Raw genomic sequence first — 22656 nt, forward strand, 5'->3', positions numbered from 1 at the left:
TCAAGGTAAAGTTTGGTGGAGACAAAAGGGGACAGTTTCTTCAAAAGCATGTTCCTAGTCAGAATGCTAAGGTAGGTTCATTCACAAGCAGTTCATTCACACACACTTATAACAGATACGTAAAAAATGGCCTTTATTATGAACTCCAATATCTTATAAGCTATCCAGCATTTCTGAAAAAAATCTCATAATTCTAAAACAAGTGAGCCTTCTGTGATCCTCTCTTTGGGAAGACTTGTGTTAAAATACTGATTTTCTCATGCAATTGAATACTGATAGCCCAGTAATTCTAAAATGATTACCAGGAGAGCTGGAACCTGAAAACTGGCATTCAACATACTGTGCATTAGCTATAAAGAAATATTGTGCAAATCTACACAATAATCACTATAATCTCTTAAAAGCTGTATCCTCATTTTTAAATCTTGCATTTTTAGACTGTAAGATTTTTAAATAAAGCTAATAGAATGGGTCACTAAACTTGAATGTATGAGACATTGTTACAGGATGCATTAATTTCTGTCTTTTGACCTACCTTTTTCATTACATTAATATTTGTAGCTTCATTACGAAACCCTTCAAGAACTCTTTTGCTAGGACAAGTCACGAATTATCTTACATGAATTTCTACTTGGACGTAATACAGAAACTATGATTTATTTGTAGCTCCATTGATTAAGCTGCACACTTGTCAAAATGCTTAGATTCAGGGAGATAAAATTCAGCCAGAACTAGCTTCTACAGCAGTGATTTAAGCTCAGAAAAAAGCTCACTAATACTGTAGTCATTTTTAATTAACCAAAAATATATCCACTGTTGGTATTGGCAGTTCTTTTAGACATTTAAATTTATTAAATTTACTAGTGATTTTTCTCAACAATCAAAGTTGTTCTAAATCCATGCAATGTGGTATATTAAAAAATCTAGTATGGTAAGAATTTGCCTTTTTTTTTGTTCATATTAAATAATATATACCATAGAAGCAAGCACACATTTTTAATTTACCATTTACCACCTAATGAAATTTACATAAGCAAATAAACGTATTTTTACAATAAACAGAAATCCCAACTGAATGGGGATTTAAAATTTTAGATTAAAAATAACCTACAAATGATTTAACTTTATGAGACAATTACCACAAAAAGCAGTATTTAGTATTTACAATTCAATTCTTGACAGCTATTACTACCACATTAATTACTACCACATCAAATATGAGGGTCAATGTACCTCAAAAAAATCCTCTAGAAAATAAACAGTGACTGCAACCACTTTTTTTCTGGGGAAAAAAACCCAACAAATGAATGCTGTATCTGAGATCACATTTGTGGGAGGCCAGACCTGTGCTTTGATAATATGGCCACATTACCTGCACATTAGGAATAAATTATCCCCTTACTACTGGCAGACAGTTTATTTGGATAATTGAGACAGATGGAGGCAGCAGCTATAGTTAAATCTCCCTCCATTTTTAACTATATGGACACTCAATAGCAATTAATCAGCAAGTTATTTCTCATTAATGGAATAATTTTAATGATTTAAATGTTAATCTGAATCTAATTTTAATTGCAGCACAACCATGATCATGAAGCTACTAAAATACAGAAATTACAGATTCAAAAAAAGAAAAATTGTGTTAATCCCTTGGTGTAGTGGTTATATTAAATCAGAGCACTAATGAGAAAGATTTACACAAAGATCCTTTGAGGTGAATCCTGATGCTCTTCTCCACAGTAAATTAACTTATGACTTGGAGAATAAACTTGGAAATTTGACTCTAAGCATCATGAAAGTCTACTTTTTCATGAAGTCTGTTGGTTTTCAAAGGGCTGAACTTGTCCAGCAACTTAAATTGCACTGATTGATAATTACTGTAATGATTTCACACAGGAATCAGTTGTGCATATTATAAAGGAACAATGTATTGTGGAAATGTGGAAGTAAACAGACGACATCTGCGTATTTCTTACAAATTGCTTCTTGAAGTTTTGGTTTTGTTTCAAATGTTATCTTCAAGGTATCTAAAATTTACATGAAAACCAGTGGAAACTCTACAGCACATGATGAATAAAAGGCACAATAAAAAGTGTTAAACATTATACTGGATTCGATTCTTTCTAATTTATCATGTGGCACAAATTCCATTACCTTAATAAAAATCAACACTTTAGTTAGTAAACTTATCTTCCCTCCCCATATTAGTCCCCAGGATGAGCATTTAATTTAACAAGATTTCTTCACATAATCTCTAACTTCTGGCCCTTCACTTAAGAGGAAAGGAAAAATACACATTCTCTGCTATAGTGTTGGAAATTATCAGGCTCTGATCAATCATAGAAACTGGGCTTTGAAATAGCCCTGAACTACTAGTAGGATTACAGAAACCCCACAACTAGCCAACTCCTCCAACACACAAAAACACACAAACTTTTCCTAATTTTGAAATGACCATCATCTCTTTTTGAAATACTGTTAGTCTTTTCCCTTATATGAAAATAAATTCCTTCTTGCTTTAAAGATATGCAAACTATGTATACCTGTTTGTTGCAGCAAATCAAAGAACCAAATCTGACACAATTCCACTGAAATTTTTTTGTTATACACTTTCATATTTGGCTAGCTAATTGTTTATTTTTGTGTGGTGCTTGGAGAATCCAGCTGCTAATATTGCTGACTTGTGGCTTCCCAACTAAAAAGCCAGAAGATCTAAAAGTATCATACTACACCATATAAGCCTACAGTTCTTCAGCAGGTATGGCTTCCAAGTTTCCCAGTACTCATACTGCTAACCGGGCAAGCTGCCAGGAAGATTTGAGTTTCACACAGATTTTGTTTAGAGAAACTAGAAATTGAGATGCAGGAGAAAAAAACAAAAAAAAAAGCCTCCAAACAAAAATATCCCACCCCCCATCTTTCAACATTTAAATAACTTATGTGAAATTGAGATACTTTTCATATTTGTCTGTGTTAATCATCAAAACCCAATGTGTACATAATAGCCATTTCAGCAGGTGCATCTGAATTTCATATAGACTTTTGTTCTCCTGGGACTGCACTATGCTGAATATTTAATGTTTAATATCATTAAATGCTTACTGCATTTTTATTTTTTCCTTTTTTTCTCCATTTTGCATCATGCCAAATATGTTTCAATATATACTTTTTTTATATGCATAGTAGCTTGTTCCTGAATATTTACTAGAAAAAAATTGACTGAATATTCTATTTGCATTCCTTCAAAGTTAGAAGAGACAAAAAAAGAGATTCTGGATGGGCTGTGCACACTATTTTCACTTTTACAGAACTTTAACTGGCAAACAAGGAAAATAAAATTCCTACTCCAGGGAAATGAGCTGTGAAATTGTGAAACAGCTAGATGAAAAGGCAGTACATTTCAACATATGCATATAACTGAAGGCCAAACACAAAATAACTTCAAAGTGCAGTAATACTCCAGAAAAATATTGCTCCTAGTGTCTTAGTGTCATTACAAAATGATAATTACATTTTATAAGAGAGATTTATACCTATAAAGCCTTCAGTTATTAATTCATGTACATCAATGACAGCTACTTTAAAACTCCATTTGCAACAGATGATCTGAAGACATCACAAAACAAATTAAAACTGAATAAAAATGCATTTACAATTGTTACTGTGACATTTCAAGTGGAAAATGTTCCCACACTACTTGATAATCATTATACAAACTACTAAAAATTAGCACTAGATGTATTTTATTACATTAAGGTTTTGCTTTACAATACTTGCAATACCTTGAAGAGTACAATTTCCCCTTTTTCGACCATTAAGTTATAAGTATTTTTAAACCATAGAATACTGTTTTTCCCTCAAATCTCCAGTCTGTTTGGCAGCTCTGTTAAATTTTATTTTGTTCTAATCAACATTAAAAAATCATATTTTAATTAAAGTAGTTTTGTTTGTACATTTCCAATAAACTAAGTTACCTTTCAGACTGCAATCTTCTGAAGCAGAAAACTGACCTTCACATGTGCCTACCAGTAAAAATCTAACCAAATACTTGCAAGTGCTGTTAAGAGCATATATCTTGTATTTCACCTTATATTTAAAAAGGCAAACAAACAAAAAAGCCACAAAAATATTTCCCTAAGTGGATATGATCCCCTGATTTTTGTCCCTACTTCCATCTCACTGAAAATGAAAGTACTGAATAGAGTGTATGACCAAATATAGCCCATGAGAACAAATTACAAATGGACTGAATTTTTCTTTGATGTTATTCCTATCTTTCACAAATAACAGACTTTAGAATATAGAAGAATTTAAGGGGGAAGCAATATCACACGTTTTTCACTTATTTCTTTGAAATTTTGTTGGTGTTTTAGACAAAAATGACAGAATATCCAAATGGCTACAACTAAACAAGAACATATTTTGTGATTACTGAGATTTAGTCAACCAAAACTTTAAAAATCACAATTTACTCTTCCACTAACAATATTCTTTGTACAGTATAAAGGAAGTGGGAAAAGAGAATTTCCAAAAAAGCCTAAAACCAAATCACAACAACCGAGTAACTTACCCGCAAGGCTTCAATCACAAGGTCTCGTGCTTCTAGTTCTCCTTCCATTACACTCAAAAGCATTCGCAGTTCTGGCTTGCTCAGGTTATCCACATCAAACTCTCTTGTCTGTAAGAAACAAAACACTGATGAGCACACTGACTACAATATTTACTGCAATTCTGAAACACAGATGTGTCAATATTCATCTATAGTTATCAAAAGTTGGTGTCTTTATTTGTACTATATAAAGTCAAAATTAATAGCAAATAGTCTGATTATTTTCTTGTAAGTGAAGAAATTAAAGCCCTCCCATATTATATTGTTTCAAATTGTTGCAAAGGATCAGGCCTGCAAAGTCTTGTGAATGATAAAGGTGAAATGGTAAAGTGGCTAACTTTGTGACTTTGCTCCCTTGTGCAGCTTCACAGAGGCTGAAACAATAGAACAGATGTGAAACAGCACTACAGGGAGAAAGGCAAGAGAGGGGGAAAGGATCTTAACCACAGCACACTTAATGCACCTGTGCAAACAGCTACCAAGTTACCACCACACACTGGGCTGAATGGGAACTTCTGAAGAACAATTTGTGAAAATACATGAAGTCTTATGTGCATGCTTATTTGCAGTCTCATTTGTTTGGCTGGAGGGAACAACAGATCAGATTTAAGAGGCACTAACGTTCTTAGCAACAGTATCTTTCCACTCCACAGTTATTAAGAATGGTGCAGGTCTGCCTGCTACCCTGAGCAAGACAGGAGAATGAGTTTATACTGATGAACAAAATCATTGAGCACATACTCGGTGTATACCGGGAATATCAGCACAGAATCTGCAAAACCAAATTCACCTCACAAACTTCTACAGTTCTGTAACAGGCATATGGTAAAGTGGATCCACTGGACACTAATGTATTTGAATTTTCCAGAAGTTTTGGACAAGATACTGTATCCAATATTATACAGAAACTCCTATCCAAATGTATAGGAATAAAAGACACTTCATGGATAGGAAACAAACACCATGGGTAACAATCTCTCCAAGATGGAAACAGGTAAGCAGGGGGCACCTCTGGGACCAGCCTTATTCAAGTTCTTCATCAATAACCTGGAAAAAGGATAGAGAAGTGGCAAAGACAGCTATTTCATGTGGAAGCTGGTACATAATTCTTCACTTACAGGTGGACAACCTCATTTTACATTTTACTGGTATATAAACCCCTGGTAAACCCGCATCTCAAGTACCGCATAAAGTCTTTATCTAAAAAGTGTAGAATTGGCTAACTAAAAGAATGAAGAGAAAAGGAGTAAGTACTATATGAGTAAACACTACAAGGCTGGAAGTCTTGATTTTGCAGGTGTGGTGAGGGAAATGTTATAATATTCAAAAAATCACAAAGGTAGATGAAATTAATACAAATCTGTTTTTCACCATCCACAACACTAACACAAGTAGGCACTTAATTTAGAAGAGGATTACTTTCAGGGAGAGAAAACCATTTTTATTCCATGTGCTAGATTCAGCTGCCCAGATTGATTTTCAATATGCTATTATTCCCTGTAAGGTAAACACTAGACTCCTAGCTATGATGTAGATGTGTTTACCAGAAAGCCCCGCAAAGCAAACACTCACCTATCTTCAGTATGAAGTAATCTGTTGCCAAATTAGGCGACCACTGTATCTGGATAAACTGTATTTTCCCTAAAGCACATACAATCTTAACATTCAACTACTCAGGAACTTAACTTCAGTACAGAAAAATCCAATAAAAATTAAGGCAAGTACGATTTCTACTTTTTCAAGGCTAGAGGATGGCAGAACACTTGTTCTTCCCTCAGGCTAAAAGGCCATAGATCTAAAATACCCAAAAGCTGGGTCTGTGTTAGTATTACTGTGTTACACTTTTACTTTGCAGTTAAAACACGCAGAGGTGCAGAAATGGCTAGTGGAAACTCTGTGTCAGAGCTTTAGCTATTTACATGCAATATATGTTAGACTGAGATTCCTCATTTAGGTGAGTAACACAGATCAACCTCCCTGCACAAGCAGGGCCACCCCAGAGCACATGGCACAGGATTATGTCCAGACAGATCCTGAATATCTCCAGTGAGGGAGACTCAACAGCCTCTCTGGGCAACCTGTTCCAGTGCTCAGTCACCAGCACAGTAAAGCAGCTCTTCCTCATATTCAGGCGGAACTTCCTGTGCATCAGGTTCTGCCCATTGCCTTCCTATGACTGCTCAGCACCATTCAGCACAGCCTGGGCTCCATCCCCTTGGCACCTTCCCTTCAGATACTGATAAACATGGATGAGGTCCCCTTTCAGTCATCTCTTCTGAAGGCTGAAAAATTCCCTCAGTTTGTCCTCATAAGAAATGTTCCAGTCACCCTATTTCTATTAAACATAACTGTTTTGAAGATGGGCCATCCATTCTAACCAGAACTTCAGCCTGAACAACAGTTATCTCCTATTTTTGCTGTCTGGGTCAACTATTCCTGCAATCCAAAAGAAACAGCTCTTACTCTGCATGCCAATGAAGAGAAACAACCAGTTTATCTGAAGGCTTTTTTCCAATATATGCTGCAGCAGCCTCTCACAGTGCTCCTCACAACTCTATATAATGCTCACTGATCTAAGGACACATATAAAATGAAAAGTCACTAAACTTATACAGCTCCTCATGTATTCCAGTGTCAGTAGAGTAGATTTTACCTTACTGGCTGCAGCAGTTTTCACACCTGGCACTTCTAATTACTAGATTTAATTCAGTCAGATACATGGACCACTTATCCATCATCCTTCTTCTGTGAATCACTTCACAAAACCTAATACTTCAAGGACAGGAATTGGTTTCTTCATACAACTTCTTTTATAATAGAGAATAAAGTCTCCATTTTTCAGATGGAAAACTAATGCAGGGATTTTTTTTTTTCCAAAAATAGAAAGCAAGTAGTAGAGGGGCATCCACAAAAGTACAGTACATGTATAAAGGCAGATCTTTGTCAAAAGACTGTCCATCACAGGTGAAACATCTAATATCTGCAATCTTTCCTAAGACATAAATGAAAACATTCTTAACAAACCAGAGACATCCTTCAACATATGGGATGCAGTGATGAGATTTTAAACTAAGCATCTGATTAAGCAATTACATAATTTTTGTTCAAGTGTAAACCTTGAACTGGAACATAACAAAAGACAGCAAAAACTAGCAGTTAAGTGTGCTCTCTGGTGATTTTTGGTTAGATATACATAAACGCAAAGAAACTTTAACAGAAAGACATTCCAACAAGACATTCAAATTATTTTTTATATTTTTAATTTTAAAAACATGAAATAAGAACTAGCAAAACCACTTCATATCTAAACAACTCTAGCATGAGGCTAAAAACACACTTACCCAAGCATCTTGTCTCCAAAAGCAGCCAAAAAGTGATGCTTTGAAATCAGGACTAGAACAAAACAAGCCCATAATGATACTTCCCAGAAATACTCTCTCAACCTCCAGCAATTTTCATCTTATTCACCTTCTGAGCCAGAAATTGTCATTTTGTATATAGCAGCTCTCAGCTGACATATCTGTTGTGAACCTGCCCCCTTGCTTTTTGAATCTTTATGTAATTTTAGCATCCACAGAATTTCACAATTATGCATTTTGTGCAGAATCACCACCTTTATTGTCAATTACTTCTGTTTGATGCCTTCTCATTTTAAAGTATGAAACTGTCCACAGTCAACCCGAAGAGACACACAGAAAGAAAAAGTGCTTTTTAGGATGAAAGAGATTACCATCATTTTTCTGGTCTTGTTTATGTATAATTTTATGCTCACTGAGGCTTTTTCCCCCACAACTTTATTTGACAGATTCTGAAATTGGAATGACTACTTTTTTCCAGTATTTTAATGTCATCTTCAAATGGTTCACTATGGATAAGCAACATCAAATCCATTCACACAGGAAAAGAGGGTGCATGGCAGTCACTGAAGATGCTACTATGTCTTCTCCCCATACAAATCTCTGAATCAGTACTCATGGAGCTGCAATATACCCCAACTGCACCAAAATACATAGTTTAAACATCTGAAATATTCTCAAGCAGAGCTGTAAAAATGTTCTAAAGACTTGAATAGATAAAGCATATGATGAAATAAAACTATCCTCCCTCTTAAACATTCTGTGCCATCTTCTGGGGATCAAGACATCAGTCACAGCAAGCTTGCCCCAAGTTCTTATTCAGATGGAGCACAACTTGGCCAAGCCACAGAAAAAACTGCTGGTTAGATCTAGAAAAGTAATCTTTTTAACATTTCCCAGTGAAGCACTAAGTCTTAGATCTCCAGAAAATAAAGACTCCATTAGTAGCTCATGGCTTATGTGGTATGGGGTATGGCTAGAATACCTGTGGCAGAGTGCCATGTTGTTAAAATTTAACAATCAACTTAACAACTATGTAACCAAGCCAGCCATTGTATTGGTTTTATAACAGAGATATGGGAATATGTTGCCCTAGAAGATATTTCATATATACAACCAAAACACAAGAGAACTTTTTCCTCTACCTCTTTCAAAATGTTTGGTTTATTTGATCTGTAAGAATAAAGTACCTGAAAAACACTACTTCAGTTCTCTCTGTCTCCAAAACTCCACGTTATTCTTCCAGATCAGTTTTTTTAGGGGTGTATGTTGCCTGGCAGCAAGTGCACCAACAATAGAGCAAACTGCTAATTAGCTAAAACTCATCCAACTACCTGCATGTGCATCACAAAAACCATACAGGCAAAATGATACCAGCATTGCTAAAGATGAAAAAAGCTCTGCCAAGCTAAAAGGAAGAAAAATCCATCAATTCTGAACAAGAGAAAAAAACAAGAGGAAAAAAAATTGTGAGAGATTGGTAGTGCCAATAGTTTGGTTTTGCTGACATAGCCCAGTGGATTGTACTGGCAACCTCAGGAACTAAAAATGCTGTTCATTGTGTTATCACAGCAACTGTTAAAAACTCTGCTGCCTTCAGCAGAAGCTGGAAGAGATAGGTAAAGTATAAAAGCCACAACTTTTTAGTTTTTCTAAACATAACACAGGTAAAAAACAAATTAGCTGTGAATTAATCATAAATGACCATAGGAAACAAGCTCCTTGCTCAGAAAGATTTTTAAAAGATGGATCTGGGTAATAATCCAGGACTCAGTTATGTGGAGCATAACTGAGGGCTGGAAGGGCGGGAATGGGGCAGGGAGAAGTATAAAAATTTTGCACAAGACACATAGGGAAAAGCTGTCAAAAGTAAAAAAAGAAGTATTTTCAGAAGGGAAGGGAAAGGTACATATCTACATTTATTAGATTTTTTTAGCTTGAGTTCTCATCAATACACAGCAGAATCCTCTTGAAGATTCACATAGCAGACTTCCCAGATAAGGTTCTAAAAATTAAAACGGTTTGCTATTACTTATTAGGCTACATAAAATAAACTTCCAGTATATTGATGGCCCCACATCTGCCAGACCCATGAAACAACTGCACCAGAGAAACACAACCATGGTTTGTATGTTTTACAACACCAAGTATGTTTCCCAGGTACAACTCATCTGATCAAGTATAAATATCTATTTTCACTAATTCTCTTTAGTTTCCTACAGAGAACTACTCATTATGATTTGAAATGTCCCAGGAATCAGAGACAGCTTTTCTGGGACAGGCAGATTTGATACAGAACTTAAGAGAATCATCCATGCCAACTGGACTAGTAGGAGAAGTCCAGTTGTGATGCCCCAGAGTATCACATATGGGCCACTAAAGGTGAAAACCTAAAGGTGTATGTCTTGTATGTAAGTGAGGTATCTAATGGTACCAGCTATGCAAGCCAGGTACCTGATGTCCCTTTATTTTCAATGGAGTAGAATCAGCCCAGTCAAACAAACAAAAAAGCTATTCAGCTAACCACCAGCAGAACTATTTGCTCATGGCTCCACTGACTGTAATACGATATTAATAAGATGTAATAAGATATTAAATACGGTGCATACACATAGACACCTAAATTTAAGTGTCTTGTATGTCTTCTCATACCTTCAAGAGCCAGCTGCCTAAATCGCTTCACTCAAAACCAGTGAAGTTCACAAACCTGTTCCTAAAACAGGTTATTCCTTCTAGCCACTTACTTCACCCCACTAACTATAAAAGGAAGTGGGTATGTGGTAAAATGAATCATAGCCCTTTTCTAATACGGAAAACTGCCAACAGAGAGACTGCTAAAAGAAGTAGTTATAATATCCACATACTTCAAGGAAAACCAGAGTTTATTGCTTTGCCTGTGGAAGGCTTGTTCTTTAGTCTGAAACTAAGGTAAGAATCTGTGATCCCCTGCTTCACCAGAAATTATCTGATGTAAAAATACATGTCCATTTCACACCACATCCAAGATGAACTTCAGAAGATACAGCATTTAGGAAATTTTCTTAGTAACAGAAACAGGTATAAAAGCAGAGAAATATCTTTCAAGGAAAAGCAATGTCATTGAATTTGCTCTGCAACTAATATGGATTTTTTTTTTTGCTGAAGAGAATATCATCTGATGTTAACATTCTAATAAAACTCATAAAATTTCATAGTCATACCTAAGGGATCATGAGGGTTCTGTATATGCATTTAATTATAACATCCCTTAGCTCAATGACTTTTATTGGATTGTTCACCACAAAAAGTTACCCACTTATTCTGCCCTCCTCAAGCACACCTCCCCAGCCTTCTGAGTTTCTCAGAAGGTTTTCTTTAAATAGTGTAGGGGAGGTTTTGGTTAGCTATTGTGGGCTTTCTTGGCTTCAGCCAACAGCAAAACTTTTAACAGTTTCAACATTAACTACAAATATACCTCAGAGGTGGGAAATTTGTTTTGGAAACAACAACAAAAAACCTCCAACCAACCAGCCCCCAACCCCTACAAAATTACTAAGACATTGACCTTTATACATACCCAGATATTGTCGCAGCTGTTAAAATATTTCTGCAATCTATTAAAAGCCACAAAGATACTTCACCATTTTTTAGTTCAGTGCAAGTTAGGCTTCTATAAAAATTGAGGCCCACAAATCTTCTATAATCATGTTTCAATTCTTAGATTTAATGGGCAATTTCTATTCAGCAAGTTGCTTTCAAGTAAGTCACTTGTAAGGCAATTAGTATATGATTAAATATAGATATGGGTACACACTGTCAAAGCTATCTCTGTTTTCCAGGATTTTACACCTTACTTTGTGCTATAAGAGAACCAAAACACAATGCCCAAGAAAGCTTCAACTCGTATATAATTTGTACATACCAGTACATCTTCTCTAAGCCTACTTGACAGCTTCTGGTTTATATGTTCAAGGATTATTCAGGTGTTTAAAATCAATTGTTTCTTTTCATGGGTAGGAGTAGGTGCACAACCAGACTGCAAACTGCTGTCTTCCTGAGATCTTTCCTTCCCATCCCAATTTCCATCTCTATTCCTATCTTGGTATATCCCTTCCGAGGCCAAAACAATGCTTACACAAATGAAGTCAAAGCAGTTGGGAAAACAACAGAACTTACTGCATCCATCAGCTTTACACCTCCCATGCCACTTTCACATATCTGGCTCAGAATTTTCACCTCTGCACTTCGCCTCTAATAACAGACAGTGTGACAGTCCACATTTGGAGGAGAAAGGAACATATACAAAGTGGACTGCATTCAGTGGCTTTCTTTTCTCATCCCCAAAGATCTTCACAACACAGGAAGAGAAGATGTGCTGCAGGTTGTGGAGTAGAAGGCATAGATATGGCAGTGCTGTAGTTTGGAGAAGGGGGAGGAGAGGAAGAAAGGAGGTTTGAAGTGTCACTGCAAGATGGATCAAGACCAATCTCTCACCACAGAGAAACAGGAGAACTAGAACAGACAGAACTGCGCTGTCTCTACACATCACCTACATGCTGAAACACAATGGCATCACACATCTGAATGGAAGAAAATAACTTATCTGAATGATAATGCAACACTGTAAACTTCTATTCAGATGAAAACAGGCTTGCTAAATGGTCCTTTTGTAAGTGACCATTTTTTAGGATGTAATTTCCTGTAAGAGAAATTTGATTTTCAAGGCTATGGTCTCATTTTCTACTACTTGCAGTAGTTTTCAGATAAGAATCTTTCCAAATGATCTAAATCAGCCTATATAATTGATATGATCAAGCCATTTAGCATTTCACTATATTGATCAGAATGGCAGTTCTACCACGAATATTCTTACAGATCAATAAATAGTGAATACACCAAGCTAGGCATAAAATACCCCACAATGTCACCACAAAGTACCATGGAATTTCTCAGGGATTTTTTTTTTTTTTTTTTTTTTAGTATTGATACTTTTCAATGTAGTGTAACTTTTTTGTACTGTTACATGACCCACAGCAACCCAGAGTGAATCCTCTGGGTTATGCACACATTCTCAGTGCAATTTTGTAGCAACATCTTACTCTAGTGGAGTCAAGATTCCACTCTATCAATATCCACTATACATACAGCTTTACAGACAGCAGAAGGTACTGTCTTTGAGGGGAAAATAACATTTATGCTTTTGATCACTGGTCATGCAAAATAAAATCCAGAAATTTTACTGAATAATTTCAACAGAATTCATGTTTGATATAACAGGCTTTTCATAGGCTTTGTTAAATATACACTGAAGCTAAAGTGTGTGACAAGCCAACCCTTTCTGCACAGCAGGCTGATGTTCAATATTTCAACAAAAAGACTGTCAAATTGCATTATTTCTTGCTATTATATAATCATTATTGGTAGACACTAGGCAGATGGAAGTCATTCAATGATGTTTTAAAACACACACATATGTTTTCTCTCAATTCTAGTCCAAGTTGCATCAACACAATATTTCAGTGACTTCAGTGCAATCATGCTGAGCAGGTATGAAAAAGGACCAGAACCACTCCCCTGCCATTTTTGCCTGTCATCCTTACCACCATAAAAATACCAATATTTTGTGGGAAAGAAATGATGGGCTCACCAAATGCTGTGCTTTATCCTAGGAAACTCAGAATAACAAGATTAACAACTTTGTTCCTAAATGTAACACACTATAGAACAGCCTAGGCTTTTTCAGTCAAATTCCCTGGTGAACGTAAAGCACTTCCCCTCCTTTTCTACAGTGCTTCTAAAACCTCTTTACTTTCCAGTGATGTTATTGATAGTGTATCAATACACAAGAACAGTATTTAGTATCAAGAAACCCTATTGTATTGTCCTGTGCCACACACCTTCTGCTTACAGCATAAAACTTACACATTAACACGTTACCAATACAATACTGTTTCTTCAGAAAAAACCCAGAAAAGCTCACACCTTTTTACTGCACCATTTGTGCAATCAGAATTCTGACAACTAAAAAAAAAAAAAAAAAAAAATTATAAACCAGAACAAAACTAAATCCCCAAAAAACCCTAACCTAAAACTGTACTGAAAACAATATTTTGTTATAAGTTGAAGTTTAGTGTGACTTATAAAATAGTCATCTGAATGATTATGGTCATCCAAAAAGTAAGCAAGATGATCCAGTTCATAATTCTCTATTCTCCATTTTAAAGACAGAAAATAAAAGTGATTCATACTAACCCTTCAAAATAATTATTTAAATATTATAAACGTATTTTTTAAAATTTTCATTGCACAGAGGTTTTCTTTTTATTTTCCTGTACAAGAGATAAAATTAACTAACAATAAAATGCTTATACTGGTAAGGAAAAAAACATAAAAGGAAAATTAATGACTGAAGGCAAATTAAAAAGGAAAGCAATAATTTAAAAATATTTTGTTATTGCTCAAGTATAGCTAATATTTTTGTTAGGGAAAAACACACAGTTTACATCCTAGCATATCTTCACTTTTAAAAGCATATTTTAGAATGAGTGTGCAGTGGAGAGCTAGCCCTTCTACCTTTCACAATGAGAACACCAAATTGCATGAGTGGCTCCATTGCCTAACAGTGCAATATTGAAGTGCTAGTTGATTACAGGCTACTTGTTTGACATTTTAAAACTGAAAATTAAGGCAGAATTAATATGAATATACTAAAGAATTTAGTATAAATTCTTGAAATTTTGGTGAAAAGCTGGGCTTTAAAATAGTTAAGCTTGCTTTTAGTAATTCTTACCTTAATATTCATTTATGCCATGGTTATATCATTGTTTTAATAGACAGTGATGTTATAAATATGCACTGCGTAAGGTTGCTTTTTTAAAGGAAAACTGAATTTCCACAACACTGCAGATTTTAAGACAGACAAGGACAATTACATACACAGTTGGAACAAGGTTTCAGATAAGAATTAGTGCCTGTTTGGAAGTAAACAAGATAATAACAAATAAAATGCTAGCAATAACCTAAATTTCAGAGAAACTACTGCCCCTCCCTTCGGGAGTCATCGCCTTCAGGAACGATCCCAATCACAATGGGCACCACCGCGGTTTTACTGCCCTGAACTTCGCATGTGGCTACGAGACCGAGCAGCTCCAGCCTGACTCTGGACCTGCGGCTGTCAGCCAGGCGAGTACCTAGGGCTGGTTCGCCCGGGAAGTCCCCAGACAGGCTGGACCACGTCAGGTCTGGGATGCGCCGGGAGAGGGAGAGCCGCCGGGCTGATAGAGGTCTGCCAGAGCACGGGCGAGGAGCCGCGGCCCAGCAGAGAGGCAGACCGCCCGAGAAGACGAGCCTTGCAGCCTTGCCTGGGGTCGCGCGGAGCAGGAGACGGAGGCAGGCGCGGAGCCCAGCGCTGGCCCAGGGGAACGCAGCCTCCCCATGACACCGCTTTAGCCATCGGCTGGCACCGCACCGCATCCCTCCGGTCTCCCTCCCAGCCGCCTCACCCACCCGCAGCGAGGACACGCCGGCAGGGAGGGCGTTCTCCTCGGCTTTTGAGGATATTTTAAGCGGGGAGCCAGACCCTGCCCCTGGGGCGCGGGTCCTGGGAAGCGAGCCGTCTCCACACACCCGGCGCTCGGGACGGGGACATGGGGCGGGGGGAAAAGGACGGTGCCTCTGCGCCGAAAACGCCTCACGAGAGGCAGGCGAAAGCCAAGAGCGTTACGGGCCCGGCAAAGGGCTAAAGAGCAACATTTTCCCCCGCCCCGGTCTGACAGGTCCCCCCGCCCCAGCCGCTGTCAGCACCTCAGCCCTCGCGGAGAGCCGGGGCGCAGCCCCCTCGCTGTGCGAAGCAGCGGGAAAGGGGGGTGGGTGCGGGAGAGGCGAGACGGGAGCGGAGCCCCCTCCATGCCCCTCACGGGCGCCGCACGCCGTTCCCCGCGCCGGAGCAGCGGGAAGGAACAATGGGGGCGAGAACCCACCGCCCCCGCTGAGGGAAGAGGGAGAGCCGCAGGGAAGGAGACCCCGCGCCTCTCTCTGTTCTTGCCCGGGGCGGGACGGGGCTCGGCGGCAGCGGGTTCCACGGCGAACCCCGTCCCGCCCCGGGGGAGAAGGAGGGCGGAGGGACGGAGCGGTGGAGGCAGGTCTCCAGGCACCGCTTCGTCCCAGCCCCATGGGGAAACCCTCCTCGCGGCGGCTGGATCGCACCCCCCGTCTCCCACCAGGCCGATTACCGCTGCCGTGGCCGCCGAGTCCTCCCGCCCGCCAGAGCCGGGCTCGCCGCTCGCTCCCTCCGTCGCCATCTTCCCGCTGTATCGGCTCCGGCGTGGAGCGCGGTGCGGAGCCCAGTGGCGGAGCCGCCGCCGCCAGGCGCTTAACCCGCTCCCCGCCGGCAGCGATCCCGCCGGGAGCGGGGGCGCTTAACCCCTGCGGCGCCGCGCAGGCGGGGCTGCCGAGCCGAGCCGAGCCGCCCCCTGCGCCGGCAGAGGCGAGCGACTCCCGCCGCCGGGCGCTCGGGCTTCCCCACCCACCCGCTCCCTGTCCTCCATACGGCGGCCCGGAGACAGGCGCAGGGGGAGCGGGACCTCGCCGCGGGCGGCCGGCGCGCAATGGTGGCGGAGGGGAGTGTCTCCGCTACCGCGCTACCCGGGCCCCACGCACGCATCGCTCTCCTCCCCACCCACCCCCGTGGTTTAGCAGCAGGAGAAGGAAGGGAAAGGTTGTGGATGGGACGAAAAAATAGGGAGTTGCAGTGGGTTGGCTTACCTGATCCGTGAGACCTTTAAACCAGCTGAAGTCTTTGAGGGAAGGGCAACTGTGCCTCTTCCTTGCTGGGGGTGCTGACTGGAGGAGTCACCTCTCCCTCCCCCTTGCCCTGTGGAGAGGTTTGGGGGAACATTCTGCCGCCGGCCATTGCTTGACTGGCTTATTTTCAAGGCATGTTTTCAGACCTTGTGTGAGGGTGGACACTCAGCCAGGCCCAGTGTTTTGGCACCTCTCAGATGCGGTGCTGAAGCCCATCCTGACCTGCGGCTGCCCTTTGCCATTCCAGGTGGGTATGGAAGCCAAATCCTGTTCAGGATTCCTTCCAGAGGAAGGTTTTGGCAGCTGAGCTGAACCCGCTACCACGAAGGATCAGTGCTCCCCGCCCAGGAGCACCCTGCACTGCCCCTCTCCAGGGGATGTTCCTCACGGTTTTCCCGGCAATGGGGACCTACACCAAAACCAAATCTACGTGAACTGCCCTGTGGAACCAATTTATCTATTATAAGCTGAATTTGCAACACTGTTTACTCTGCAGCCACACAGAACTTCCACCACCAGCAGGCTCCTTTGACCTTGCCAGGCTCCTGCTTTCACAGGGCTGCCTCAAGTCTGCTGAACTAAATCCCTTGACACCAGGACCAGAAATGGGCTGATGCCTTGATCAAAGACAGCATGTTCTTCTATGCATGCTGTAACTAAGGATGGAAGTAAACCCATACATGAAATTTTTCTCCTTTACATTACCAGAGGTGAACTGTGATTAGTAGAATAAACTCCACTTGTAAGGTAAATGCACACTGAATAGAGCAAGGAGAAGGCAGTGTATCCAATCCACTACAGGGTACATAAAATCCAGTTAAACAGATGTTTTCTGGTTTAGGGCTTGTTTTTTCTTTCTCCTTAAAAATGAGCTCTCCTGCTCAAGTTTTACATTTTTATAACTGTAGTGTGTGCTCACATCCCTTCTATCACTGAAGCTAAGCTACATTGATGACATATAGCCTAAAAAACTTGTTTTTCTCGGTTCTCAGCACTCTAATACCATTTAACTTGTTTAGGACAAATTGTTGCTTGCCTTCTTTATTGACAGCAAAGTAACATACATTACTCATAATTATTATTTATATAAATTTGGAAGATTATTTGGTGCTTTGCCATCAAGAAATGCAACAAAAGTAATTTTTTTCCTATGAAATCTGTCATGCTCCTCTGTAAAATGGATTAAAATACTAAAGTTTTTAGAATTGCTTGAGGATATCTTTCTTTTACTGATTCCTGTCTACCATTGTCATTGCCAGTATTTCCAGTATTGTGTTAGAATCATCTGCTGTCCCTCACAGTTAGTTATGTGTCTCTGAGTTGGTGCAAAGCATGAACACAACATACTGTGTAAATACCATTTTTAATGCCATATATGTCAGAACAATGATGTAGCAAAGACTGCACCATTTATCTCTTGCTCTGCTGAGATCATAAACTGGTTTAGCTGATATTTTATCAATTACCAAGTGTGCACTTATCAAAATAACAATGAATATTATATTAGTCATAGCTTGCCATTTCAGCCTTGAGAACTGATATCTCTTTCCTCATCTGAAGATAAATTTAGAATGATTTCTGAGAGAGATGGGAGTGCTCAATCTCAGCCAGCAAAAAATTAATAGAATAGATGGACCAGCAATACTTCAGTTAAAAGCCTATCTCCAGACAACTAATATCCAGCACATCATCCAAGTGCTGGAAATAGTTTGACCTGCTGTTATGGTCAAAAAGATGACAGATATGCTTTTGAAGGAGGAGTGATCTAGGCTTCTTCTTTATGTCATGAAATGAATCATCACAACATTTTGAAAATATTACTGATGTTTGTAATGGTATGAGACTATACTGCATGTTTGTGTTTTCTTCGCTCTTTCCCCTAACAGCAGCAACAAGGCTTATGGTTGGCATGAGAGCACTAAAATCCAAATTAGATATTGCCAGTCACTACTGGGAGTAGATTCTTCTGCTGCACAGCAACCACTGTGCTATCAGTGATGGTGGTATGGTCCAAATGTCTTTGAGGTTTTGCTGCATGAAGAACACCTTCACACTGGGGATCATCTTCAAAGTAGGAGATGTTTTTTTTCCTTGATTGTTTCTACATCACTGGACAAGATCTTAGTTATTCTCTGGTTATTTGTCTTATGCTACTGACATCCTCTCCCAGAACCAGCTCTAAATGCACAGTAATACAGCATCTACACACATTATGAATGACTTCAAAGTGAGGGACAGCATGACTTCATGACTGCTGTCATAGTGCATGGTCATTTCTACGCCTTCATTATACAGGGAAAAACATCTCTTTAATGCATGTGTAAGTCAGAGCCCTTCTAGGAGAAGAAATTACCTCTGCTTTTACAGACAATTTTCTCACTACAGTAAGGCAAAGGAATTCCTTCTGTCAGAGGAAGGTGCTCACTGTTTTACTATTAGCATGTATCTGGCAAACTGAATGCAATTAACTATTTTTTTGCTGTTGCAGTTTTATTTGGCCTGAGTAACATAAAGAAAAGCCCAAGCCTAGGAGCAGGCCTTAAATGTATTTCTTTCCTAGGATTAGAGAGCTGGCATAAAGCAGTGGAATGTGTCCACACCTTACAGGATGCAGCTGCTGAACTGAATGGTGCTTATTCCCTCCATTAGTACACAACTGTAGTGACAGAAAATGCCTCCCTTGGTTTTATGACAGAGAAGCAAATTGTGTGTCTCAATTGTACAATGTATTGTGGCTTTCCTGCCTTGCAACTAACCATTTGCATGGGAAAACAAACAAACAAACAAACAAGTGTTAAATAGTATTTTATTTGCCTTTATAAACAAACAAACAAAAAACCCATGTCTGAATTTAAAGCGAGGAGGAGATGTTGAAGTCCTAAGACAAATTTTTGCAGAATATTAGATTTCTGAGAAAAAGTAATTAATCACTGTATCATCAAAATCTTTCCAAAGGTCATCCCAGTGAATTTCTTCCATCACCCTCATCTAGGACTCATCAAGCCAAGCCAAACAATATTATTCATATACTGCACTGATTCCCTCTTCAGGAAACATTGGTTTTGGAGATCTACGTGCAATACAGAGGACATGGATAACTCTGAGCCATTGACTTAGGTTTTGTGAAGAAGGGGTTGCTTTCTCTGAAAGATAGCACACCACTGTCCAGGTGAAATTCAATAGCAAAAGAGACAATATTCTAGAGGGCATGTTGGCTGCTTCTGGGGATCTTAAAATAACATTAAAAAGAAAGGTGAAAAGGAGGCAAAGTCAAAGCATTGAGAAGAAAATAGAATCTCCAGTAGGCATTCAAAGTAGAGATGCTTTCATTGACTATGCAGAAGGAGCACAATTAATGAAGAAAGTGATGGACTGATTGATTTTTTGAGCATAAATTCAACAGTGTTGAAAATTTCTATAAGCTAGTGATATGATTCACATGACTGGAGTGTTGAAAACTGTCTATAATCTGCTTAGAAAGGGACAAGTGCACAATAAAAAGGGAAAAACTATCAAAACAGAATGTTCTGTGTGTCAGCATTACTGACATCTCAGGAAAGGTTATTTGAATGTTTATGTGCTGTGTTTTAATGTTTAAAACAGAAAATGAACTATTTAGTATTTATTGCAAACCTCACATCATACTAAAGAACAAAATGGCAATATCCTTAAGTATCTTTTACAAAGGAAGAGACAGCTGCTATCACTGAGACTTTGCTTTGAATAACATCATTTTGCCATTACTGTAACATTCAGTAAATGTCTAAAAATTATGGGTGACAATTGAAAAAGTTAACCTTGAACAGGAGGATTCTAAATGAGTCATCCTTTTAACACAAGAAGAGGAGACGGTCACTCCAACTGGAATCTAAAATTTTCGTGTTTGTTGTGACTAAGTTCTGGAAATCTGAGCCCATAATGGAATCTGGAAACTAAAAATGGGTACAGCTTATGAATTTGAAACATTTATTTTAGAGAAGTCTTGAAGTTTGTGTTATGCAAAAAGATCACACACTGATCTTGAAATACATAAGCTTTCCTGTGAGGAAGAAAGAAACCGATTACTTATTTGCTGTCAAGACAAAAAAGGAGTGTGTACAGTTTTCTAAATACCAGAAAGATATAGAGCAGTTAAAATTATCAAACTGGAAATGTATTAAAATATTCAGAAAAGGTAAAATCTATATCTTATTTCTCTCTTTCATTCATCTTCTCTTACTGGTGGGTACCAGTAAGGAATGTGAAGGAAATGCAGAAAAGTTTTCTAACTGGAGCAATAAAGGTGCAGGAATCAAGAATTCTCAGAACCAGTTTCCCTAAGCAAGCATGATGACTAATATACTTCTACAGGCATCAGCACTTCTAAGCAAAGACCCCACTATTTTTTTTCTGGACATGGGAGAAATGCTTGCTGCTGTGATCATATTGGCTAGTGGCAGGAGGCAGGAGAATTCATGCTGCAACTGCCAGACGTGGAAGGGTCTGTTCCTTTACTGGCAGGATTTGTGCAGTGATCTGCAGTGCTGGGAAGTGCACTACCTCAATTTGGAATTTAACTCTTTGCCCACGAATCACCACACCATGAAATTAATATTTTTCAGTGACTATTAAATCACTTTATTACAGAATCTCTCTTTTTTTTTAATTTTCTTCTTTTTTTCCTCTTATTTTTTTAAGTTATCCATTGATTGCTAAACGAATTGTTTTAGCTTTTGCTGATTTTCATTGTACAAAATGTTAATTTTGAAATTGCCTTATGCTGGTGACATCTTATGAACAAAATTGGATCACTAAATGCCCCCCTGTGAAGATGAAGCTGTGCCACTGCAAAATGGACCACTGTGTCCTTGAAAAAACTCACCTGGAATTGGAATGATAGTGCACATAGTAGAGGCTGTCCTCCCTGCCAAACCCTACTGTTGTTCTGAGATCTCACTGCGAGCGCAGCACTGTGTTCAGGATTGCAGCACATGAAACAGCTTCAAGAGGACCTTTACTCTGTAATTGTAGAAATAAAACTGCAAGGGAGGTTAATCAACTCATTGCCAAGAAGGATGAGTCTCAGGAAGGTGGTTACTACCTTAGCACTTAGATAGAACATCTATATAGGGGCTTGGTAGTGAAATATTTTTTGCATTGAAATGTTCCACTAGGGAAAAATTCCCTTGCTAATGAAGCACTCTACTAGGGAAAAAATTCCCTTGCTAATGACACAAAACTGCTTCAATAGGTTGTTAGCTCCATCACTGAACTGTAGAACCACAGCACAGGAGAACTGGCTCCTGTGTTGATGACACAGAACAGAAATTATTGTACTGAGGAGTTAATTCCCACCTGGAAAACAAGCATTTGCTAGAATAAAGGAAAAAATTTGCTTGCCTGTAGGAAAGTAATGCACGTACTCACTGATGTAACTCAGCCTTTGCAATGTAACTTTATTTATACTCTCAAAGTTGAAAAGAAATCTTATGAAAAGACAAGAGATCTCTGTAAGTGTGTGTGTGTGTGTGTGTGTGTGTGTGTGTGTGTGTGTGTGTGTGTTCCATGAACTGAACTAATGTGATCATATTGCCAAGACTCATAGTGACCTGAACTAAAGGTAGGCAACTCGTGTAAGTCTGTGGTTCAAGCTTATGGGTAACAGAAGACCTGATGAATGTTTTAATTGGGGAAAAAATCAGTAAGACAGACTGATTGTAAAATCATAAGTAAAAAAGGCAACATTAAAATTCATGTGGCACCCTGAATGTGTGCAAAATTCAGTTATTTACATGTAAATGAGGCAGACAGAGGGAAAGCAACGAGCAGGAGAGAGATAACCCTGACTAGTCTTTCCTGTCAAGCACAAGCATCTTTCAATGTGCAACTGCACTGAAATCTTTAAGTCGGGGATTAGGGACTCTGCCTTTG

At 39.1% G+C, this 22656-nt stretch overlaps 2 protein-coding genes across 2 annotated transcripts in view; one reads left to right on the plus strand and one right to left on the minus strand.

Moving 5' to 3' along the window:
• Positions 1-8022, minus strand: part of CTTNBP2 (cortactin binding protein 2) — a 69405-nt gene extending 61383 nt beyond the window's left edge. Inside the window, 2 exon segments of the mRNA XM_053943553.1 lie at positions 4571-4678; positions 7951-8022. Of these exon segments, the coding sequence (XP_053799528.1) occupies positions 4571-4678; positions 7951-8022 (180 nt within the window).
• A 7168-nt stretch (positions 8023-15190) lies between these two features.
• Positions 15191-16684, plus strand: LOC128788488 (collagen alpha-1(III) chain-like). The gene is made up of 2 exons (XM_053943554.1): positions 15191-15333; positions 15394-16684. The coding sequence occupies exons 1-2, from the start codon at positions 15191-15193 to the stop codon at positions 16682-16684; spliced, it is 1434 nt and encodes a 477-aa protein (XP_053799529.1).
• The last annotated feature ends 5972 nt before the right edge of the window (positions 16685-22656 follow it).

Source organism: Vidua chalybeata, chromosome 5, assembly GCF_026979565.1.
Source record: "Vidua chalybeata isolate OUT-0048 chromosome 5, bVidCha1 merged haplotype, whole genome shotgun sequence".
NCBI lineage: Eukaryota > Metazoa > Chordata > Aves > Passeriformes > Viduidae > Vidua > Vidua chalybeata.